General features: G+C 58.4%; 3 protein-coding genes across 4 annotated transcripts in view; 1 reads left to right on the top strand and 2 right to left on the bottom strand.

The window, feature by feature from the left end:
* METTL6 (methyltransferase like 6) overlaps positions 1 to 251 on the bottom strand; it is a 10,538-nt gene extending 10,287 nt beyond the window's left edge. The window contains exon 1 of the mRNA XM_021707480.1: positions 220 to 251. Coding sequence (XP_021563155.1) covers positions 220 to 251 — 32 coding nt within the window. The remainder of the gene's footprint in view (positions 1 to 219) is intronic.
* Positions 252 to 1,622: 1,371 nt separating this feature from the next.
* On the top strand, positions 1,623 to 15,429 carry EAF1 (ELL associated factor 1). 2 transcript variants are annotated; one of them, XR_503606.1, is made up of 6 exons: positions 1,639 to 1,709; positions 3,716 to 3,852; positions 5,993 to 6,165; positions 7,719 to 7,937; positions 9,444 to 9,658; positions 15,419 to 15,429. XR_503606.1 is itself a non-coding variant. In XM_008047917.1 (5 exons), the coding sequence occupies exons 2-5, from the start codon at positions 3,731 to 3,733 to the stop codon at positions 9,488 to 9,490; spliced, it is 561 nt and encodes a 186-aa protein (XP_008046108.1). In that variant the 5' UTR covers positions 1,623 to 1,709; positions 3,716 to 3,730; the 3' UTR covers positions 9,491 to 9,920. The 2 variants fall into 2 exon arrangements, 1 of the variants encoding a protein (XP_008046108.1); XM_008047917.1 differs by lacking the exon at positions 15,419 to 15,429 and having other exon boundaries at positions 1,623 to 1,709; positions 9,444 to 9,920.
* A 3,268-nt stretch (positions 15,430 to 18,697) lies between these two features.
* The window catches only part of COLQ (collagen like tail subunit of asymmetric acetylcholinesterase), a 28,861-nt gene continuing 27,752 nt past the window's right edge, over positions 18,698 to 19,806 (bottom strand). The window contains exon 17 of the mRNA XM_008047919.1: positions 18,698 to 18,768. Within this exon, the coding sequence (XP_008046110.1) occupies positions 18,698 to 18,768 (71 nt within the window). The remainder of the gene's footprint in view (positions 18,769 to 19,806) is intronic.

Below are 19,806 nucleotides of genomic sequence, written 5' to 3'. Positions count from 1 at the left end.
TCCGACCCCGGGCCCCCTCCCCTGGGTCCCCTCTGCCACCCCAGGTTCCTCTTCCGACCTGGGTCCCCCTTTCTCACCTCGGGTCCCTCCTTCGACTCCGGTCCCCCCTCACCCCGGCCCTTTCCTCCCACCCCGATTCCTCCTCCGACCGGGGCCCCCTCCCTCCGCGGTCCCAGGCCCCGACCTCCTCCTCCTCCTTTCTCCGGGGCGGGTCAGCACCCTCCCTCCCTCCTGCCGGTCTTCTGCCGCATGGTTCCGGCTCTCCCCAGGAGCCCTTGGCCTCCCCTTCCCCGCGGCCCTAGGCCGGGCGTTCCTCTTAGGGGTCCCGTTCTCCCTGAGTCCACCCTCCACCCCTCCCGACGACGGTCAGTCAGGCTCCCCCACATTCCAAGGACTCGCCCACCCTCTCGCGTCCCTCCTCCTGGGTCCTCAGCTTCCTCCCCCGCCCTCCTGGCTGGACCCCCGTGCTGCGCCCTGTCTCCCTCATCAGGGTCCCCCTCATCAGGGTCTCCTCGCCTCCCTTCGGCCTCGTTTGACTTTGGCGTCTTTTGGGGGCTCCCATGCCACCATCCCTCGTCTTCTGGACCGAGCCCCGGGGGTTACATTTGTGAGCTGGGGCAGTTTCAGCTCTGTCTTTTTGGAAGTAGAGGAGCATGGGCACAGGCAACCACCGCACTGGGCCTGTTTCCACGTGACTCTGTCCTGGGTGGGGATTTGACTGTGGCACTGGGCTGCCTGGGCATCCCTCCTGACTCAGAGCTTCTGCTTCCCCAAGCACTCACGCTGGCTGAGACTTGTTATTGTCGGAGAAGCTGTTGGGTGTGACCCACCACGCGTGAAGAGTCGTGCTGGAGGGCCAGCCCTGGCCGCTGGCAGAGCCCAGGCGCAGATGGCAAACCCAGCTCCAGAGAGAGGCTGTTTCCCAGCGGCTCTCTCAGGAGTCTTTCCCACAGGGAGGGGTGCTACAGCTGGGCAGGGGTGCAGCTTGGGGTCTCGCCTCTTGATGTCTGCCCGAACTCCGCTCAGACACCCAGCAGGACGGCCCCCGAGATCCACCTTCAGACTCCCACAGAAGCAGCGGGTTAAAGCTAGGGAGTCTGTGTGGCAGGCCCTAAATTTTACTGTTTCTACCCAAAATGAAGTGAGCTTTTATGAGGCTGTGGCCTTTAATATTTTATGTGGGTGTACTGTCATGGGTCCTCTTCAGCGTGTTCTGTTGCTTTTGGCCTTTGCAACCCTGAAGACATTATTACGGGTAATGCGTTAGTTTTCATCTGTCCCTTGGGAGAAGGGAATAGCTTTGATAAAGTGACATGTGTATCCCAGCTTCCCCCCCCAAAATAATCCAGGGGGGTCAGGAGAAGTATGTGGTGGCACAGACAAGACAAATCGCCCTGAGATGTGACAGTGGAAGCTGGGTGGTGTCTTGGCATGCTGCTCTGTCCTGTCTATGGTTGTGCGTGTGAAGCCTTCCCTCGTGAAATCGCACTGAGAATTCTAAGTCATTTTGGTTTTTGTTTATCTGAATAGTAAGACATTTAATACTTAAATGAAAATGCCCGGGAAGCCCTTACTGTCAGTAGCTTGCGGGTAAAGGGTCTTCCTTCCCTTCAGATGATTTCAAGCCAGCGTCTATCGACACTTCCTGCGAGGGAGAGCTCCAGGTCGGCAAAGGAGATGAGGTCACCATCACACTGCCGCACATCCCTGTGAGTCATGTCCTTGGGGTTTCTTTCACTGCAGGGCCACAAGGGATCCTTTTATGTTTTTGCCATGTAGACTTCCTAATGTTGAACAAGTCCTCGATTTCCAAATTAACAACATCAGTAAAAAAGGAAGTGGGGTGGGGTGGGGTGGGGTGGGGTCCTGCTGCCCAGTGCTTGACTGGATGATTCCCTGTCGACCCCAGACTTCCTTTCCCCACTAGCTGCTGGGTAGATGGGGTTCCTCTCTGTTCCCCTAGCCACTCTGTTAGGCACACGTAGCTTTCCTCCCAAGCGCCTCCAGAGGGGGAAGCCCCAGGTGCCCTGCAGATGGCTCAGGAGCGGGGGCAGGAGCAGGCCTGGCCTGCGTGTTTCTGGCAGAGTCAGGAGGGGCTGCTCGTCTCAGGGGAGCCTGCGGCTGGTTCAGGGTTGAGGAGCTCCGAAGCTGGACAGGAACCTTGCAGAGAAGGACTTGGGAAGCCCCGCCCCAGGCAGCACTGTGGTCATGAGGGTCACGTGACGCTCTTGATGGCCGTGTGTCATCGCGTGTCCCAGCCCTGTCCTAGAACAGAGTGGGTTGTTGGCAGCTGGTGACAGAATGAAAAGGCTCTGGCCGTGGCAACCTGGGACGCTCTACCTGCCTGTCAAGCTGCCATCTCATTACTTGCTGCCCTGGGCAGGTCACGTCATCCCCCAGGAACGTTGGCTTCCCAAACGGAAAGTGCAAGGGTCGGATCCACGGTCACCACAGGCCCTCCTCACTCTCTGTTTCTGCCTCATGATACTGTGTGAACAGTAGATTTTGCTTCAGGAGGCATCAAGTGCTATAGCCAACAAATGTGAGTAGATCGCCTGCCTGTACTGACCTGCTGCCTGGACTGAGGATACAGCTGGAGCAAAACAGCCACACTTGCCCTTGTGGAGCATATGGCCTGGAGTTTTAATAAACACACGAAAATGTAGTGTTCGTCCCAGAAAAATCAGGGCAGGCTTCCGTAGGGAAGTAAGTTCTGAACAGATCTGAAGGCTGGAGCGTGCCAAGAGAAGGGCAGGATGGAGCAGACCGAAGCCTTGCGAAAGCCCAGAAGCAAGAAAGAGCTTAGAGGAAAGATACGGGAGAGGAGCCAGCGGCCTCTGCTGTGCCAACACGGAACCCGGCGTGTTGTGCAGTGTGAAGTGGCAGAGCGGGTGTGGGTTAAGGGCTCCCCCTTGGCCTGGGAGTAGCAGAGGCGCAAGAGGGGCTCGGGCAAGTGAGGGGGTGGCTTGTTCACTCGAGCTGCTTCTGGAGACGAGAGGGGCCTGCCTCCGATGTAAAGAAAGCCAAGGTCACTCGTAGCTGACTGCACCTGGGGTGGCTCTGCATGGTGGCGTGGTGTCGAGCACGTAATGGCTTGCTTACTTGCCTCGGCTCAGATTTCCCTGTTACTTGCAACTTTTCCTCAGGCCCTTAGAAACACACGCAGTAACTTAAATCTGTTTGATTGCCTTTCCTGTGTACTTAGAACCAGTTGCTTGGTCACAGATTCTTGCTGTGCTATTATTTCTCTTTCCTTTGGCCTGGAAATCTAGAAGGAGTTAAGATAGAAAAGAGCTGGACGTGGTGGCTCATGCCTGTCATCCCAGCACTTTGAGAGGCCAAGGTGAAAGGATTGCCTGAACTCAGAAGTTCAAGACCAGCCTGGGCAACTTGGTGAGAACTCAGCTCTACAGTGAATCAAAAAGTCAAATGAGCCGGGCGTGGTGGCACACGCCTGTAGTTCCAACTCCTTGGAAGGCTGAGGCAGAAGAATCGCCTGAGCCCAGGAGGTCAAGGCTGTGGTGGCCATGAGTATGCCACTGCACTCCAGGCTGAGAGACAGGGTGAAACCTGACTCAAAAAAAAAAAAAAACGAGCAAGCTCATCCTGATCTTTTCGGATAGCTCAGCCAGGAGACTTAATCAGGGAGGGTCGGCTGTCAGCTCGGTTTCAATACTGGTGACTGTTGATGTGTCTCATGCTTCTGGGCACACAGGGGTCCACCCCACCGATGACAGTGTTCAAGGGCAACAAGCGCCCGTACCAGAAGGACTGCGTGCTCATCATCAACCACGACACGGGCGAGTGCGTGCTGGAGAAGCTCAGCAGCAGCATCCAGGTCAAGAAGACCAGGTGCGTGGGCGGGGCTGGGACGGCGGGCCATGTCTGTGTCACCTGTTTCATGCTTGCCAGGTCATGAACCGCCAGGCACGCGGGGATGGCAGGATCTGTGCCTGTGTCACCTGTTCCGTTCTTGCTTGGTTGTGATCCGCCAGGCACATGGAGACAGCACGGGGCACACCTATGTCACTTGTCCCGTTCTTACCTGGTTGTGAATCACCAGGCACATGGGGATGGCAGGGTCTATGCCGATGTCACCCCTGACATTCTCATCCTGTTGTGAACCACCAGGCACACGGGGGCAGCACGTTGCATGCCCGTGTCACCCATTCCATTCTTACCCAAGTGGACATCTGCTAGCCCAGGGTGTCCTGTTGATAATCTTCACTTCACCTCCATCTTCTCAGACAGATCACTAAAATACTTTCTCCTCAAATGCAGTAAAAAAAAAATACGTTTGTTTAAATGTGTGTTTGTTTAAAGATCTAAAAACAGGAACCGCTGGGGGAGGGAAGTACCTTGGGACTCAGGTGGTTTCTGCGTCTCGTGATTGTTGACCTGGCGTCACCTGAGGGAGAAGATTAGTAGGCTTGGAATGACGGAGGAGCAATTGAGCACTGCGCTTTATTAAGGGGAAAACGTTCATTCTGTTTATAAGGTGCATTTGAGGCCACTGTGATGCCACAATAACATTTTCCCTGGTTTTTAGAGTAGTAAACTCTTCGGTTCAGCAGATACGATGTGTCTAAGGCGAAGCCACTTAGAGTTTATTTGAAGGTCAGAGTTCATCCTGTAAAAGGAAGTAACCAGGTGGTTCTCTTGGTTCCGTTCAAACTCAGCAATGAGCCTGCTCTGGGAGTAGCATGTGGAGGGGTGGCCCCCCCAACGTCTTTCTGCTTGTGCCTCCTCGGCCATTTTACTTCATTTGCTGCTTCCACAGAAAACGAGAACAGTAGCCATGGGTGGAAGACTTGGCATGTGCCCGGTGTTTTACATGTGCTTTCTAATCTTGCGAGCAATTCTCAGAAAGGAGCCATTATCCTTCGAGACAGACAAGCCGGCAGGGTGGAACAGGCGCGCAAGATGAGACTCCCAGTGTCCAGTGCGGGAGGGAGGCCGTTGGACGCGCCGCTGTGCCTGGGCTGCCCTGCCTCTGTTCACCTGTGCTCGTCACTTCCCGGGCCCAGGAGCTGCTGCTGCCCTGCAGTGCCCAGTGGCCGTGGTCCACCCGCTCTGTGCTTGGTGTGACTGTCTGGGCTCTTGTGAACCACATAGAACCTCGAGAGCGCTGGCCTGAGCCTGCAGAGCTCAGAGGACCTGCCTCGTGCTGAGGCTTGAGCACTGGGCTGTCCGTGTGCGGAAGTGGTGCTTAGTGGACAGGCTGTCCTCAGCGTGAGGGACCTGCTTGTCCACGGTGAGAGCTGGCGTGTGGGAAAGTGAGCATGGGCGTTGGGTGACGGAGGAGTGTGCGTGTCCAGAACTTTAAGAGCTGGTTCATTTAGGGGCTAACGCACAAGCATGCCTTACTATTGCACACGCATCAGAGGGTCCTGCGGTCATGTACTGCGAGATGGCATTTTATACAGCAGTGGTCCCACAGGTGACCAGGTATACATGGAACCCCGGTGTGTGGCACTTGCTGTAGGCATTGCAGAACAAGCAGGGCAATGACTGATGTCAGCAATGCTGCAAGGACGTCTGGTTTCCATGGGGAAAAGGGTGTGCTGTGTGCCCTCTGGGCTTGTGCCAGTGCTGTGATGTTTGCACAACAGAGGCGCCTAACCATGTGGTTCTCGGACTGGGCCTCGTCATGCATATGCGTGACTGTCTTTCTCCGTATAAACGGATCCTCGTCATTGCGTCGCCTCCTCCCTGTGTGGGCTTGTTGCTGTGATGCATGTTCCTTGACCAGCAAGTCTCTCTCACCTATGTCTGAGTCCCTGGTGTGTAGTCCGGTGCGTAGTCCAGTGCAGGCGTGCTGGGCCACTAGGGTGCTGGATGTGTGGTTCCCTTGGTGAAATGACAGATGCGGAGAGTCTGCAGTGATCTGCAAGGACCTGGGGCTCTGAGAGACTTCTGAGCGCTTGGCTGCGTGGGTGACATGAAAACCACGCTTTTGCTCCTCCGTTGTCACATCTGTGTCTCCTTGCAGGGCTGAGGGGAGCAGCAAAATTCAGGCTCGGATGGAGCAGCAGCCCCCACGTCCCCCTCCGCCGCCGCCGCCTGTGCCGTTCAGAGCGCCTACAAAGCCTCCAGCGGGGCCCAAGACCTCCCCGCTGAAGGATAACCCCTCACCTGAGCCGCAGCTGGATGACATCAAGAGAGGTAGGTGGCATTCCCTGGAGCTGTGGTGCAGCTGGGAGTGGAGCATCAGTGTCCTTGCAGAGGCCACGGGCTGCTGTGGGGACATGGTGCCCACAGAAACATTCCTGCCGCTCGCGGTGCTGAGGGTGGGCTGAACCACCTCGCCCATCTGGCCAGGATGAGTCCTGGGCAGCGAGCTGAGCCGGGCTGTCTTGGCAGCATTCTGCCTAGAGGCCTGGCGGTTACGGGTATGACTGCCACCAGAGCTCCCCGCGGCACAGCTCTGCGGCTTCGAGGAGGAAAGGCTCCTGAGTAGGGAGAAGTGAAGGCCAAGTGCTTCCGGGCTGTCGGTGTGGTGGCCACGTGGCGGGGCCGGGCAGAGTGGTGCACAGCTGCCGTCACAGCTACTTGGGAGGCTGAGGCAGAAGGATCACTGGAAGCCAAGATTAAAGTCACAGTGTGCTATGATCGTGCCTGTGGGTAGCGTCTGCACTGCAGCTTGTGCAGTGTAGTGAGACATGGTCTCTTTAAACAGAAGCAGACTGGGGACCACTTAAAATACCACCACCAGCCATGGGAGTATAAATCCGGCAGGCCTCTAGGGCCAGTGGACACAGGCAGTAGCTGGCGGGAGTCAGAGGTCCAGCCTGGCTTTCTCCCCTTGACCTTTTCACTGCACTGGATGATCTGAGTCCTCCAGACTCTAGGGGGTGCTGAGGCTGGGTCACATTTTGTGTTGGCAAGTCTTAAAAACAGAATGAACCCCGTGGTGCTAGTAGACGGAGAGACCAGAGCCGTGCTCGGGAAGGCTGCTGAGCTGCGGACAGGCGCCTATCCCCTGTGAAGAGGCTGCCTCTTAGCATACAAGTCCCTGCGCTGCGCGCTGTGGCGTTCCCTTGCGGGTGGAGCAGTGCCCCCAAGGAAGCACCCTGAGGCCGGCAGGAATTAGGCCCTGGGTGCATGCTTGTTGCCAAGGAAGCTTAAAGGAGCCGCAGGCGTTGGAGGCCGGTGGGGCGTCTGCGCAGGACCGTCTGGTGCCTTCCTGAATGTCCTGTGACGTGTCCTTCACATTCCCTCCCCCACTTCACATGTGTGAGACGCAGCGGCTATGAGGGGTGGGAGGAGTGCTCTGGCCTGTGTTTTCCTGGGTGGCTGGAGAGTCCTGGACTCCCTGGGCGCAGGCCGCGGAGAGGTGGATGCGTGCGGGGTTTGCGTCCCCGCTCCCAGCAGGTGGCGCTCAACCCCTGAGTGTGCTGCCCCTCCTCTTTGGGAATTACGGTCTCATCCCGGGTTCAGTCTTCCTTTTTTTGAGAGCCAAAGGCAAAATAGGCTGAGTTTGTTTCTCGGGCAGAACAGACTGTCCTGAGGCACAGCTCCAGCGTGCTTCGGGTGAATGGAGCGAGACCATTGTCCCTGGAGACGGGCCTCCTTGCCTGCTGGGTTGGCCTTGGCTGCCTTGTGTGTTTTGGGGTCCGAGCGCAGGCTCTGTGGCGGCTCGCACCCGAGGGCGCCGGCCCTGTGGGCACCCGAGCCTGGCCTGGAGAGCCCGGCATCGACCGCGCCGTGTCTTCTAGAGCTGCGGGCCGAGGTGGATGTGATCGAGCAGATGAGCAGCAGCAGCGAGAGCTCCTCGGACTCCGAGAGCTCCTCGGGAAGCGACGACGACAGCTCCAGCAGTGGCGAGGGTGCTGCCGCCTCCCCGCCGCCGTCCCCGCCACAGCCCTGCAACAGCAGGCCCGTGGCCAACGGCACCAGCCGGCTGCCTGGGAGTGCGCAGCTCATGAACACCCTTCGTAAGTGAAAACTTGCCTGTAATCTTGAAGGGGCATCTGGCACGACGTCCGCATCTCAGGCAGAGCCCACAGTCTGGGGAAGGCCCTCCCGGTGGGGAAGTCTTGAGATGACAGGCAGCCGAAAGGAGCGTGCTCGAGTGGTAGGGAAGCGGAGCTCAGGCTGGAGGGCGATTCTTCTCCTTCCTGTGCCCCCTGGGCGCACGTGAGAGCCTGCGAATCCTAGGAGGCGCTAGCATGTGACAGATAGGCCCATGATGTTGCTTTTACCCCCGGCTTTAGGGGAGTCACCCGCCACAACCACTCCCGCCTCCGGGTCTCACCGAAAGGGCCGGCTGTCTCCAGACGGCCTGGTTGTCTGCGTGTCGCCTTTCAGCTGTGTTTGGGGACCTGCCAACCTCTGGCAAGGGAGAAAGGGGCGAATGACGTTTGGGTGGCTCAGTGCAATTGGCACTAAAGTAAATCAGGGAAACAAGATCAGAAATTCCTCTCGGCGATGGGGGCGGGCTGCCGTGCGAGGCCTTCCTCTCTCCGCAACCACGATGTTCTCCCCCGGTGCATGGTCCTCCAGCAGGGGAACTATCTGGAGACAGTGTGGGAAGCTCACCTGGCTAGTCTGGCTGTCTTGGCCTGGCGGGGACCGTCTCTTCCTTGGCACTGTGGTCATTTGGATCTTGATGGTAGGGGCTGTCCTGTGCATCGTCAGGTGTCCACAGCCTCCCCGGCCTCTGCCTCCGGTAGCCCGTTCCCACCCCACCCCCTTGTGGGTCAGCCAGAGACGTCTCATGGAACACAGACGCAGGAGGTCAGGCATCACACAGGTTGTAGTTAGAAAAGGGATGACCTCAGGGCTGGGACCCCACCCCCAAAAGGGTCTCAAGGCCTCCATGTCCACAGAAGAGGCTTTGAGAAGAACTGGCCTGGAGGTCAGCACTCCCGCAGAATGGGTGTTCACTCGTTTCCCCCAAGTGCTCCTGTCGTGGGTGGTGGACACGCCAAGTGCCGTGCTCTCACTCCTGTTCTTGGCACAGCACACGGGCAAGGATCTGGCCTTGGTGAGATGGGTTCGTTCAGGTTGGCCCTGGCAGAGCCTCGCAGGGCCTGTGGCTCCCGGGACAGCACCCAGTGTCCTGGGGAGCCTGGAAGGGTGTTTTCTCAGCTTCTGGGAAGCAACTGAATGCAGACAGTTCTACCATGTGCTGAGTCCATTGCTCATCGATCTTTCCTTGCTGTTAACACATTCGAAAGCAATCTCGCCTGCTACTGCCTCATCCTGTCCCAGTAGGCAGCACTGCTGGGCTTTGCAGATACTACAAGCAGCATCTCTTGAAAACGTCAGCTGCACCAGTTTTTCCACCCAGCCCTATGGGTTTTCTTCCCTGAAGTTGAATCACCAGATTCCCCTGCAGGGATGGCCAGGGCAGGCAGCCAGCCACTCAGGCAGACGTCACTTTTAAACTCCGTGCTTCTGGATTGATGTTATTGACTTTTCTGTTTTGTTTTTTGTAGGGAATGACTTGCAGTTGAGTGAATCTGGCAGTGACAGTGACGACTAGGGCGGGCTCTGCAGAACCTGTTTTCAGTGTGCACATGCCGCAGCTGGCTCGTCAGCGTGGATTCGCCGCGGGAGGCGTGTGGAGCAGTGATTGTATAGGGCCTTGGACATGCAAGTCCAGGCTCCTGGTGGTGGTGACTTTCTCATAGTAATTTTTGAGCAATCTCGTGTTTGAAGTTTTAAGTAGACCCATAGAAGAGTTAACAGAATCATGTTTGTATTTAGTAGCATTGCTAGTGAAAGTCAGGTGCCTGTCCCCTGGTCTGGGTCCCCCCAGGGCCGTGTCTGCCCCAGGTCAGCGGTGCGGTTTGCCCCTCCACAGCCATCTGGTGGGCCAGGTGGGCTGCACCTGTGACATGAGCCAGCCTTTGAGGGCAGGAGAGAGGGACCCCTCAAATGCATCACAGAAATGAATCACCCTTTGGACACCAGCCAATACGGAAGTGTGGTTGGGCCCCGCTGACAGGTCTGGGAGAAGTGAACTTCATGCCAGGGTCCTCGTGTCAGCTGGTGGGCCCTCTATACAGACTGGGAGCAGGACACGCGGGGCTGTGTCCAGCCTCCTGCCCTGTCCACACTTTGCCCACTGCTTCCTCCCTTGAGTCTGGCTGCTGGAACAGAGATTCTCACACGTGGACTTTCAAATGTGCACTGGCGCTTCAGTTGGGTTCTGAGAGACAGACGTGCCGGGTGCTCCCAGCTGGAGTTCCAGCCAGCCAGTCCCTGCAGACATGAGGCTTGAGGGTGTGGAGCCCGCGGCCGCCGTGTTGAGGCCTGTGACTCCACTGAGCTGGCTCCTTGGCTCATGGGGATCCGACAAGGGCTTCTTCATGCGGTGGGTCCTGGCATGGGGAGGCGGGCATGAAGACTGGGGGAGGGACCCGGAGTCTGGTGAGCTTCTGCAGTGCAGGCCACGCGCCACGATCAGGCGCTCCACCCTCGCTCTTGGTTGACGCGTGTTTGTATAAACAGCTGGAAGGATGTTGCGCAGCTGCCTTCCGCAGTGGGTGGTGTCTAGATGGCTCTGGCTGCTGGTGGCTGGCCGCTGGCGAATGTTCGTGTGTGTGAGAGAGCGCGAGCGAGAGAGAATTGGCGGATGTTCCGCATGGTGAGGGGTGGGGGAGGCAGCTCTGTGTTGGTGTGGCGTGGCCATGTCTGGTTTGGGCGGATATGTCCCAAGAGGTCTCTCCTGCCTTGGTTTGGTGGCGCCAAGATAGTAGCAGTGATTCTTCCTCCAGAGTCCCCGTTCCCTGCGAGTGGGGCAGTAGGGGTTCACAGTGAGAGCTTGGTCACGGTTGCTCCTTATGGGTCAGCTGTTTCTTCACACAGTGACCTGGTGAACTGGAGATGGGGTCGGGTCTTAGCCAGCAGCACACACACACCCTCTGCCAGGATGGCTGACAGTGGCAGCTGGGAGCCCGCCACTGGCTCAGCCCGTCATGGGGGTTCAGCAGGCTCAGGGGCAGGGAGGAGCCATCCCACAGTGGGTTGCCAGTGGCTTCATAATTCTGTCGTGACGCTGCTCAGGGAAGGGAAGGCTCACGACTGGAGAGGTACTGCCCCCAGACACAGGGCTGTTTCACTGCCCCGACCTTGCTTAGGATGGGGCAGGTTCCAGGAGCCTGAACTAAAAAGGCCTGTTCAGGCCTCTTTTTCTCCTGACACCTTGATTTAAACAGCACTGGTCTGGCATGTGGAGTCAGGGCCTGTGTTTCTGTGGGAGGTTCTCGGGGTGGCGTGGCATGGCAGGCGAGGCAGGCTGAGTCAGCCCCTCCCTGTCACCGTTTTGCCCGACGCCACATGGTGTTCCCTGCTCCGACTTTGGAAACCAAGGGTATGATCTCATAGACGCTGTCGCGACAGCCCTCACCAAGCTGGACTTGTCCTTCCTGCCTCTGCGTGTCTTCATGCTGTCCCCCTCATCCCTAGACCTCACTTCAAGGCCCTGTGGGTGCCATCTTCGTGGACGCCTGTTTCCACCCACACAGGGTGTTTCCCCTCCCCCAGGCCCCGCCCCTAGTCCCTGTGGACACCATCTCCATGGATTCCTGTTTCCACCCACGCAGGGTGCTCTGTGTGTACACACCAGCAACTTGCGCTTGAGCTCTGGTGTGAGCCCTTTAACAGCAAGACTGACCTTTCCTCTCACCTCTGTCTCCCGGGTATCCACAGGAACAGTCAGCTGTGTTTGACTGCGTGGCAGGTACGGGGCGGGCAGTGGCGTGCAGAGGATGGACACGGAACGTTCCGGGCATGTGCAGACAGCTGAGCGTGTCTGTGCTTTCATGATCTGGAAATCTTAACTCATCTCAACTGCCTTTTCTTTGCGCTCTCTGATGTCTGCTGTCCTGAGGGTCACCTAGGTGAGATGGAAAAGCTGAAGTTTGAAATGTCTGAGGAGCCAGGGCTTGCCTTCGTCAGGCGGTGGTTTGGGGAATCTTAACACAAATGAACTCGAGACTTGGGGCAGTGCCACTTGCTAGCTGTCTGAGTTCTGCAGCAGTCTTTTTTTCTGTGTGAGGTGTTCCTGTATGTATGTGCTCCAGTGGCAGGAACACTCCAAGATTCCGGAACCCTTGCTTCCCTAGTGGGGAGGCTGGGTCAGCAGGTGTGTGTGCTTGTGTATTTATTATGTTATTTGAAAGAAAATGAGTCTTATGTGGTATATGGGTGTTTCCATTTGGCAAGGAAGGTAGGGGACTTCTGAAACGCAGGCCTTAACCGCAGCTTGGAAGACGAGACCAATCGAAGCATCATGAAATAAATGTATGCGGCTCCTCTTGTTTCTGTCCTGGGTTTGTTGTTTTGTTCTTTAATTATTTGTTTCTGTCCTGGGTTTGTTGTTTTGTTCTTTAATTATGTTTAAAATCCCGTGCCTAAAAGTTTACTACGCCTAATAATGAAGTAGACTGCATGTTTACATTATGTAAAATATTTGCTGTGTAAAGTCTTTATTGTTTGTTCTCCGGAAAGATCACTCTGTTTAAATACAACTGAAGGTCAGCAATACGCCAGCGCCTGCTGGGTTTGTTCTCACTGGAAGCCCGTGGGCAGTGCAGGCCCCTGGAAGAGAGCCCGGGTGCTGCAGCCCTCGTGGCCAACTGGGCTGATTCCTTTTCAGTCGGTGCTTGTGGTCATCAGGAAGGGCACCTCAGCTTTTAAAAAGTGTGGCAGTCAAAGCTGAAGGGTGACTTTGGCGAGCCACTCCAAGTCGGGTGCTGTCTTGATCTGGAAAGGCAGGCAGGCACGGCTTGGTCTGAGAACTGCAAGGATTCAGCTGAATCCCAGGACATGCCCTACAGACACTTTAGTTCGCCAGATTCCTCCGGCCTGGAATGCCATGCCACCTGCACCCATGCACACGCACGTGGACTCGAATGGCCAGGTCGGCATGTGGCCAGACGCAGTCCATCCCTTCCATCGCCCACAGCCCTGCTTCGGCAGTGCTTGCGTGTGCCGTGGACACAGCTGCCCTGCTCAGCGGAACTCCTGGGACCATAATCACGTTCCTGTCGAGCGCTCTGTGGGGTCTTTAACGGGTGCTCAGTAAATGTGGACAGCAGAGCTCCATGTTGTTCGGCCGCTTCTTTTACCGTAGCACCAAAAGCCCCAAAACGACGCGTGAAGCCTCGGAGTCCTCGCTCCTGCCTGCAGCCTGTGCGGCTGGTCCCTTCTGCGGGAGACTGGCGCTGGCATGGCAGAGGCCCTCCCCACAGTCGCCTCGGCTGTGGGCGCCTTCGTGGTGTGCAGCAGACCGTCCCAACACAGCAGCTGCGGTGGCCTGCGTGGGTGGCGCCTACAGGACTGTGGGGCACCGGACAGCCCTGCCTCGCTGGCCCTCCTGCGCCTGGCAGGCGAGCGAGGCCCCACCGACCCCCGGGGTCGTGGCTGGCATGCTGGGACTTGCGCTCCCGTGTCCCCTCCCGCAGCTGGCACGTTGCCATGGCAAGGCAGAGGCCTGAGGGGGAGGTGGCACAAGGTGCTGCCATTGCTAACGAGCCCTTGGCCAAGTTCGGAACGGAGGGCTGGGGAGCATTGCCTCCGGTTGGCAGCAGTCGGATGTGTCAGAAGGGGTGTGGGGGAAGGGTCGGGGCTGTGAGCACCAGCGCCCCCACATCCACATGCCCTGTCCCACCATGGCCGAGAACCCCGGGCATGGATCTCCCAGCCCCTCCCAGCCTGGGAATTCTCCCTGCCCAGGAGGAGGTAAGACATTTCTGGGCATGGTTCCTGCAAAGGGTGCCACACACCAGCCCTGGCCCCGCTGGGCAGTTGGAACAGCCGCCATTCCGTGTCACGGGATCTGCTGGGTGGAAACTGGACTGAGCGTGGCTGGGCAAGTCTGCCCCTCAGGCTTCAGCTGAGGTCACTCGGTGGAGCCCAGCTGGCAGCCAGGGGGCCCGAGCTGGTGTTGCCTGCCTCTGGCACGTGGGTGCGGACGGCTGGCGCAGGCCCGTCCACGGGCCCTGCCTCTGCAGCTCCGCCTCTGGGGTCGTGGCCTTCCACGTTGCTGGCTCCCTCAAGACGAGAGTCCAAGCAGCTGCATGACTTCTGCCCAGCCTGGAAGCCATGGGGTGCTGTGGGTCAGTGTCCAGAGCGCCTGGATCGGCGGTTTGCGAGGACGGGCATGGTGGGGAGCGTCAGCCGCCACCAGGGCCCCCCAGCCTCCGTTCTTCACTTTCCGCCGTTGTCCTCAAGTGAGCCACCCACCCAGAACAGTGGCTCTTAAAAATGCCCTCAGGTCCAACAGCTTCGCATTTCCAAGGGCCTTGTTAGAAATGTACATTCTCAGGCCCATCCCAGACCTACTGAACTGGACAAGCCCGCAGGAGGTTCTGGTGAGCCTGCAGTCTTGAGTGCCACCTCCCAGGGTGAAACGGCCCCCCTCGCTGAGCCTCTAGCAGGGGCTGTGAATGACGGACGCCTTCAGTCTCCGTGCTGGACAGTGAAGGGTCGTGGGCGGGCTGTGAGCAGGCCCGCAGCATCAGAGACCTGAGTCCAGAAGAGCCAGGGAGGGAGGCAAGCCATTTCCACGTCCTTAAATGACGGAGCCTGAAGTACTTGCAGCTGAAATTCCCGCGATGCTCTTGTCTTGGCAGAATTCCGGCGTCACCTGGGCCCCTTGGCAGGTTCCCGCAGGGCCCGGTGGTGGGGCAGGGCCCCAGGCAGGAGCGTGGTTCCTTCCTCCTTCAGTAAGGTCACACTCTGGGCACTCTGTCAGTGTCCGGGTCCGGGCTTGGGGCAGCTGAGGAAAGCCCCAGGCAGCCTGGCCCTCTCTGTGGCTAGGTGGGGGTGGGGCAGGGGTGGCATCCTCAGCCCCGATGGTGGCACAGGAAGGCGCAGGGCAGTGAGCTGAGCTCCTGGTGCCCGTGGGCCGTGGTGGCCCCAGGTAACGGTCTCAGTGAGCTGCGGGACCCCAGCCTGTGAGCTGCGGAACTGTGGCTGCAGATAACCAGCGGGCTGGCCCCTCCACGGGGAGGGTGCATGTGCGCCAGTCGAGCTGTCGGCTCAGGCAGCCCAGGAGTGGCTGTGCATGTGGGAGACTCTTCAACAGTGTGGCCCTCCCTCCGTGCCCTTTGTGCTCCTAATAGAGTGACGGCCTGTGTGTCCTCAGCACTGGCCTCTGAGTCCTAGTGACCAGGCTTCCTTCAGAAACCTCACTTTGCTTACGGATGTGCCACGCAACAGCTTTGCAGGGGGACGAGGGGACCTGGGCCCAGGCCTGTCCCTACACCTCCCTGTTGTAGCCTGGAGAATCCTGGCGATGGGTCATCAGGGTCAGCTGAGCAGTGACGGCGAGTGGCCTGAGTGGTACAGTCTCCTTGGACCCCTGTTACTGGTAAAAGCATCAAAACCTGCCTAGCACTGAAAGTATTAGGTTGGTGCAAAGTAATTGCTGGTTGGACCTTGGATTCTAAATCATAACTAGGCTCAAACACATCTTTATTCATCGAAATAGGAAGCATTACGATCAACACAGTTAGCCAATGAGAAGTAAATTTATTTCTTCCTGTAGCATAAAAATCCGTGCTTCAGGGTTCAATGAGCTCTTGGAAAGGACTTTCTGCATCCCGCTGGTTGTAAAAGCGTCATCTTTGCAAACGGTTGTCAAGATGCTTGAGGAAGTGGTAGTTGGTTGGCGAGAGGTCAGACGAATATGGCGGATGGCGCAAAACCCCGTAGCCCAATTCATTCAGCTTGTGAAGCGTTGGTTGGGCAATGTGCGGTTGGGCACGTTGTTGTGGAGAAGAATCGAGCCCTTTCTGTTGCCCAATGCTGGCTGCAGGCGTTGCAGTTTTCGGTGCATCTCGTTGATATGCTGAGCATTCTTCTCATGTCATGGTTTAACCAGGATCCAGATAGCTGTCATGGATCAGATCGACAGCAGACCACCAAACAGTGACCATACCCTTTTTTGGCTGCAAGTTTGGCTTTGGGAAGCGCTTTGGAGGTTCTTCTCGGTCCAACCACTGGCTGGTCATTGCCGGTTGTCATATAAAATCCACTTTCGTTGCACATCACAATCTGATCGAGAAATGACTCGGCGTAGAATAAAAGAAGATGACACTTCAAAATGACAGTTTTTTTAAATTTTCGGGCAGCTCATGAGGCACCCACTTATCAAGCTTTTTCATCTTTCCAATTTGCTTCAAATGCCGAATGACCGTAGAATGGTCAACATTGAGTTCTTGGACAGCTTCTCGTGTGGTTGTAAGCAGATCAGCTCCGACGATTGCTCTCACTGGGTCATTATCAACCTCTGTGCTCCTATGCTCCTCACCTTCAAGGCTCTGTCTCCTTTGCAAAATTTCTTGAACCACCACTGCACTGTACGTGCGTTAGCAGTTCCAGGGCCAAACGCGTTATTGAGGTTGTGCGTTGTCTCTGCTGCTTTATGACCCATTTTGAACTCGAATAAGAAAATCACTCGAATTTGCTTTTTGTCTAACATCATTTTCATAGTATAAAATAAAGAGCAAGTAATAAGTCACTTGCAAAAAAGCACAAAGCGAGAAATGTGCATTAAAATGATGTATGACATGGCCACGTTTATTTAAGAATATATTCCAGTATCGGCAGATTTCAACAATGCAGAAACCGTAATTACGTTTGCACCAACCTAATACAAACATCAGCCCGGACTGACAGGGTGGAAGCCAGCCCTGCAGCCCTGCTCTCAGCCCTGGGAAAGCCAGTGCAAGGTCACAGGACGCACCGTCTCCCCCACCACAGTTGAAAAGCATCTCGGCACCCCTTTCCTTGAGTGATGACTGCTCTCTCTCCAGGGACGTGCCAGCCTGTCTTTGTTACTCCTGCCACCTGAAAATAGTCACTGTGAGACTTTGTGACCGATGTCATAGCTGTGGAAATGGCCACTGGAAAGCCCATCGGCAAGAAGGGCCCATCCGACCACCCTTCTCAGAAGGTTGGGGCCTCGTGTCAGTTCTAGCCCAGACAGAGAACCTCTGGGAGGCTTCAGGCTCGGCGCTCCCTGTCTTCAGGGCCAGGACCTGGGCCCGTCACAGCCCAGGCCTCGGTCAGCCCATCTGTGCCAGGGCCTGGCCCCGCTGCTCCGGTCCCTCCCACTGCCACCCAGCCCTTCCTGAGCCCAGGCCTGGCCCTGTCTCTTGGTTTGCGAGGTGCTTGCTGTTCCCATGCTGCACGGTTGCCCACGGCAAGCCAGCCATGTGACTCTGCTGACCCGTCCTTCCCTGGGGCACCAGGCAGGGGCACCGCGTGCACAGCATGTGCACAGCATGGCTGGCCCAGTACCCTGCTCCCCGTGTGGGCCCAAGCACCAGCCTCCACGGGGAAGAAAGACCCTGGGGACCCCACGGAGGTGATGGACTAAAGCCCTAAATACTGATGGTGACACAGAGAAAACCCGGCACTTCCCAACCCGTTCCTGGGGATCAGAACCTCCCACGGTGTCACTGAAATTCACCACAGCTTGACATGAGCGGCTGTGACTCCCAGGTTAGAGAGGAGAAGACAGACTCAGAGAAGCTCGGTAGGCGGAAGCGTGCGGGGCGGGTGAACAGCCTTTATTTCCTGGCTTCCTGCCCGGAAGCCAGCATGGAGGCATCTCCCAGGACATAGGTGGGGCTAAGGACGTGGCTGGCCGTGTGCCCGCCTCCGGGACGAGGTCCACCCGAGCACAGCAGGCTCGGGCCTGTCACCTTGCTGTGTACGAAACCCAGGACTGTCCCTCGACCCGCCGATCGATGAGCAAGTCCCACCAGGGCCTGCCAGGGGGTGAACTGCACCGTGGAGGTGTCGGCCTGGGACACTGAGCCCCCTCAGGAGAGCTGGACAGGGTGGGGGAGGCAGCCCCTCTAGAAGAGGGCACAGGGTGTGGGGACACAGCTGTGCAGAACAGACACGAGGGTCCCAGCACCCACAGGCGTCTGCAGAGAGGCGGGGCTCGGGCAGAGACGTCTCTGCCCAGGGACTGCCCTTGGCAGGGAGGGGCCCCTGGAGAGGACCCAGGGCAGCAGCTTCCTAGGGACCAAGGAGCACCGGCTGCCTGCCCAGGGTGGGCTTTCAGCGGTCACCCGTGCCCAAGTCTCCTGGACAGAAACGGACACGAGGGACACTGGCAAGACAGGTCAAAGTGCAGAGGGCACAGAGGTCAGGACGGCACTGGGGCTTGAAGGCGCGAGAACCACGCCTCAGCCTGGAGGGGCACGCTTCTCTCAGGAGGTGGGTGGGGTCTCCACACTTTTTTACAGTTGGCTCCTGGGGGCTCCACCCATGGGGTGGGCCCGAGCTGTGGCCCGAGAAGACAGGCCCCCTACCCGGTTTTGGGGATCCTAGGCTCGTGAGCCAGGCAGCTGGAGCCCTGGCGAGGAGCCTGTGCTGGCGGAGAGGCCTGTCCCCCGCCTCCCCAACTAGAGCCAGCGAGCGACAGCAGCCCTGCAGGCTAGGGTGTCCAGCAGTGCCACGCCAGGCCACAGCCGGGTGGGTGAAGCCCCGAAGGTGGTCTGCAGCCGCTCCGTGGCGCATGGTGGTGGCGGGACGGGTCCCGGCACTCAGGGTTAAGACGGGTGCAGTGGTCCTAGACGCTCCCGTCGAACTGAGCGAGCGGCAGTGTCTGTCCTTGTTTCCGTGGCACAGAGGCTGGCGGAAGCTGGGCCAGGCCGCACACAGCCAGCGGAATGCGGCAGGGAGCTGCCACCAGCCAAGTGGGGCAGCCGCCTCCAGGGCCTCACGTGAAGTAGCGGCAGGGCGTGGAGTCGATGTCGCAGTACCGGGTGCACCGCAGGTCTCCGTACGACCTGGGGAGGCAGAGACACGTCCACAGGCCACCCTGGCGACCCTGGCCAGGCCGACAAACTGCCCCGGTTGCCACCTTGCCAGGCCACGGCGGCCACCCCTAGCTGGGGCCACGGTCACCACTGCACGCAGGACCACGGATTCCGTGAGCAAGTTGCCCACTGCCATGTGGGGAGGGGACGTGGGGGAGCTGGACCTGGCCTGAGTCTTGCCTTGACCCAGCAGGGGTTGGGGTGGAAGGACTGGTAGCCCCTCTTGAAACACAGAATCTGTAAGAGACACCCAGACCCGAAAGGTTCCAGGGTCCCGAGGACACGCCACACAGAAGCAAATGCCCCCTGTTTCTGCAGCCCTGGCAGCCGTGGCTACGCAGCTCTCGAGATGTGGCCAGGGGGCTGAAGAGCTGAAGAAACAGGGGGCATTTGCTTCTGTGTGGCGTGTCCTCAGGACCCTGGAACCTTTCGGGTCTGGGTGTCTCTTACAGATTCTGTGTTTCAAGAGGGCTGCCATGCCGGACAGCACGGTCCAGACCTCTGTGAGCCGGAGTGCCAGCCCACGTCCCACAGTGTCCCTCTGCAGCATCCTGGGATGGGGCCAGAGCCACCAGGAGCCTGCTGGAGCCCCGTGCCCCGCACCCCTGCCTGCTGTCACGCGATGCTCATCTCCGTGGAGCCCCCGGAGGCTCAGGTTGGGCCTGGCAGGGCGGCGGCCATTCCGACTGAGGGGGGCTCCTGCTGCAGCGGGCAGCGCTCATACACGGGCAGGGCCCCGTCTGGGCTGGGACTGGGGTGCCTGTGACCTGGTCAGACATGCTGGCGTGTGTCTGGGCGCGAGTGGAACGGAGAGCGGAGGGCAGCAGGGAAGGCGGGGTCTGCCTCACGGGGCCTGGGCTGCCCCAGAGAGGAAGGGGCTGGGAGGAGACAGCCGCTGGCTGGGCAGAACGTCCACTCTGGACCCGGGAAGGGGTGGGCTTGGGCTGGTGGGGGGCGGGGGAGGGGAGGAGGCAGGGGAGAGGCGGGAAGGGGGAGCGAGGGAGGGGCC

This window comes from Carlito syrichta, unplaced genomic scaffold, assembly GCF_000164805.1.
Source record: "Carlito syrichta isolate Samal-C Ts95f unplaced genomic scaffold, Tarsius_syrichta-2.0.1 Scaffold118119, whole genome shotgun sequence".
Classification (NCBI taxonomy): domain Eukaryota; kingdom Metazoa; phylum Chordata; class Mammalia; order Primates; family Tarsiidae; genus Carlito; species Carlito syrichta.
The sequence above is the reverse complement of the archived record's forward strand: the minus strand, read 5'-3'. Positions and strand labels throughout refer to the sequence as shown.

What these genes read in the sequence shown, in the direction of transcription:
- EAF1 (XM_008047917.1), top strand. Translation starts at nt 3,731, where the DNA reads ATGACAGTGTTCAAGGGCAACAAGCGCCCGTACCAGAAGGACTGCGTG. An exon ending in ATCCAGGTCAAGAAGACCAG is followed by an intron (nt 3,853 to 5,992) that starts GTGCGTGGGCGG and finishes GTCTCCTTGCAG; the next exon opens with GGCTGAGGGGAGCAGCAAAA. An exon ending in GCAGCTCATGAACACCCTTC is followed by an intron (nt 7,938 to 9,443) that starts GTAAGTGAAAAC and finishes TGTTTTTTGTAG; the next exon opens with GGAATGACTTGCAGTTGAGT.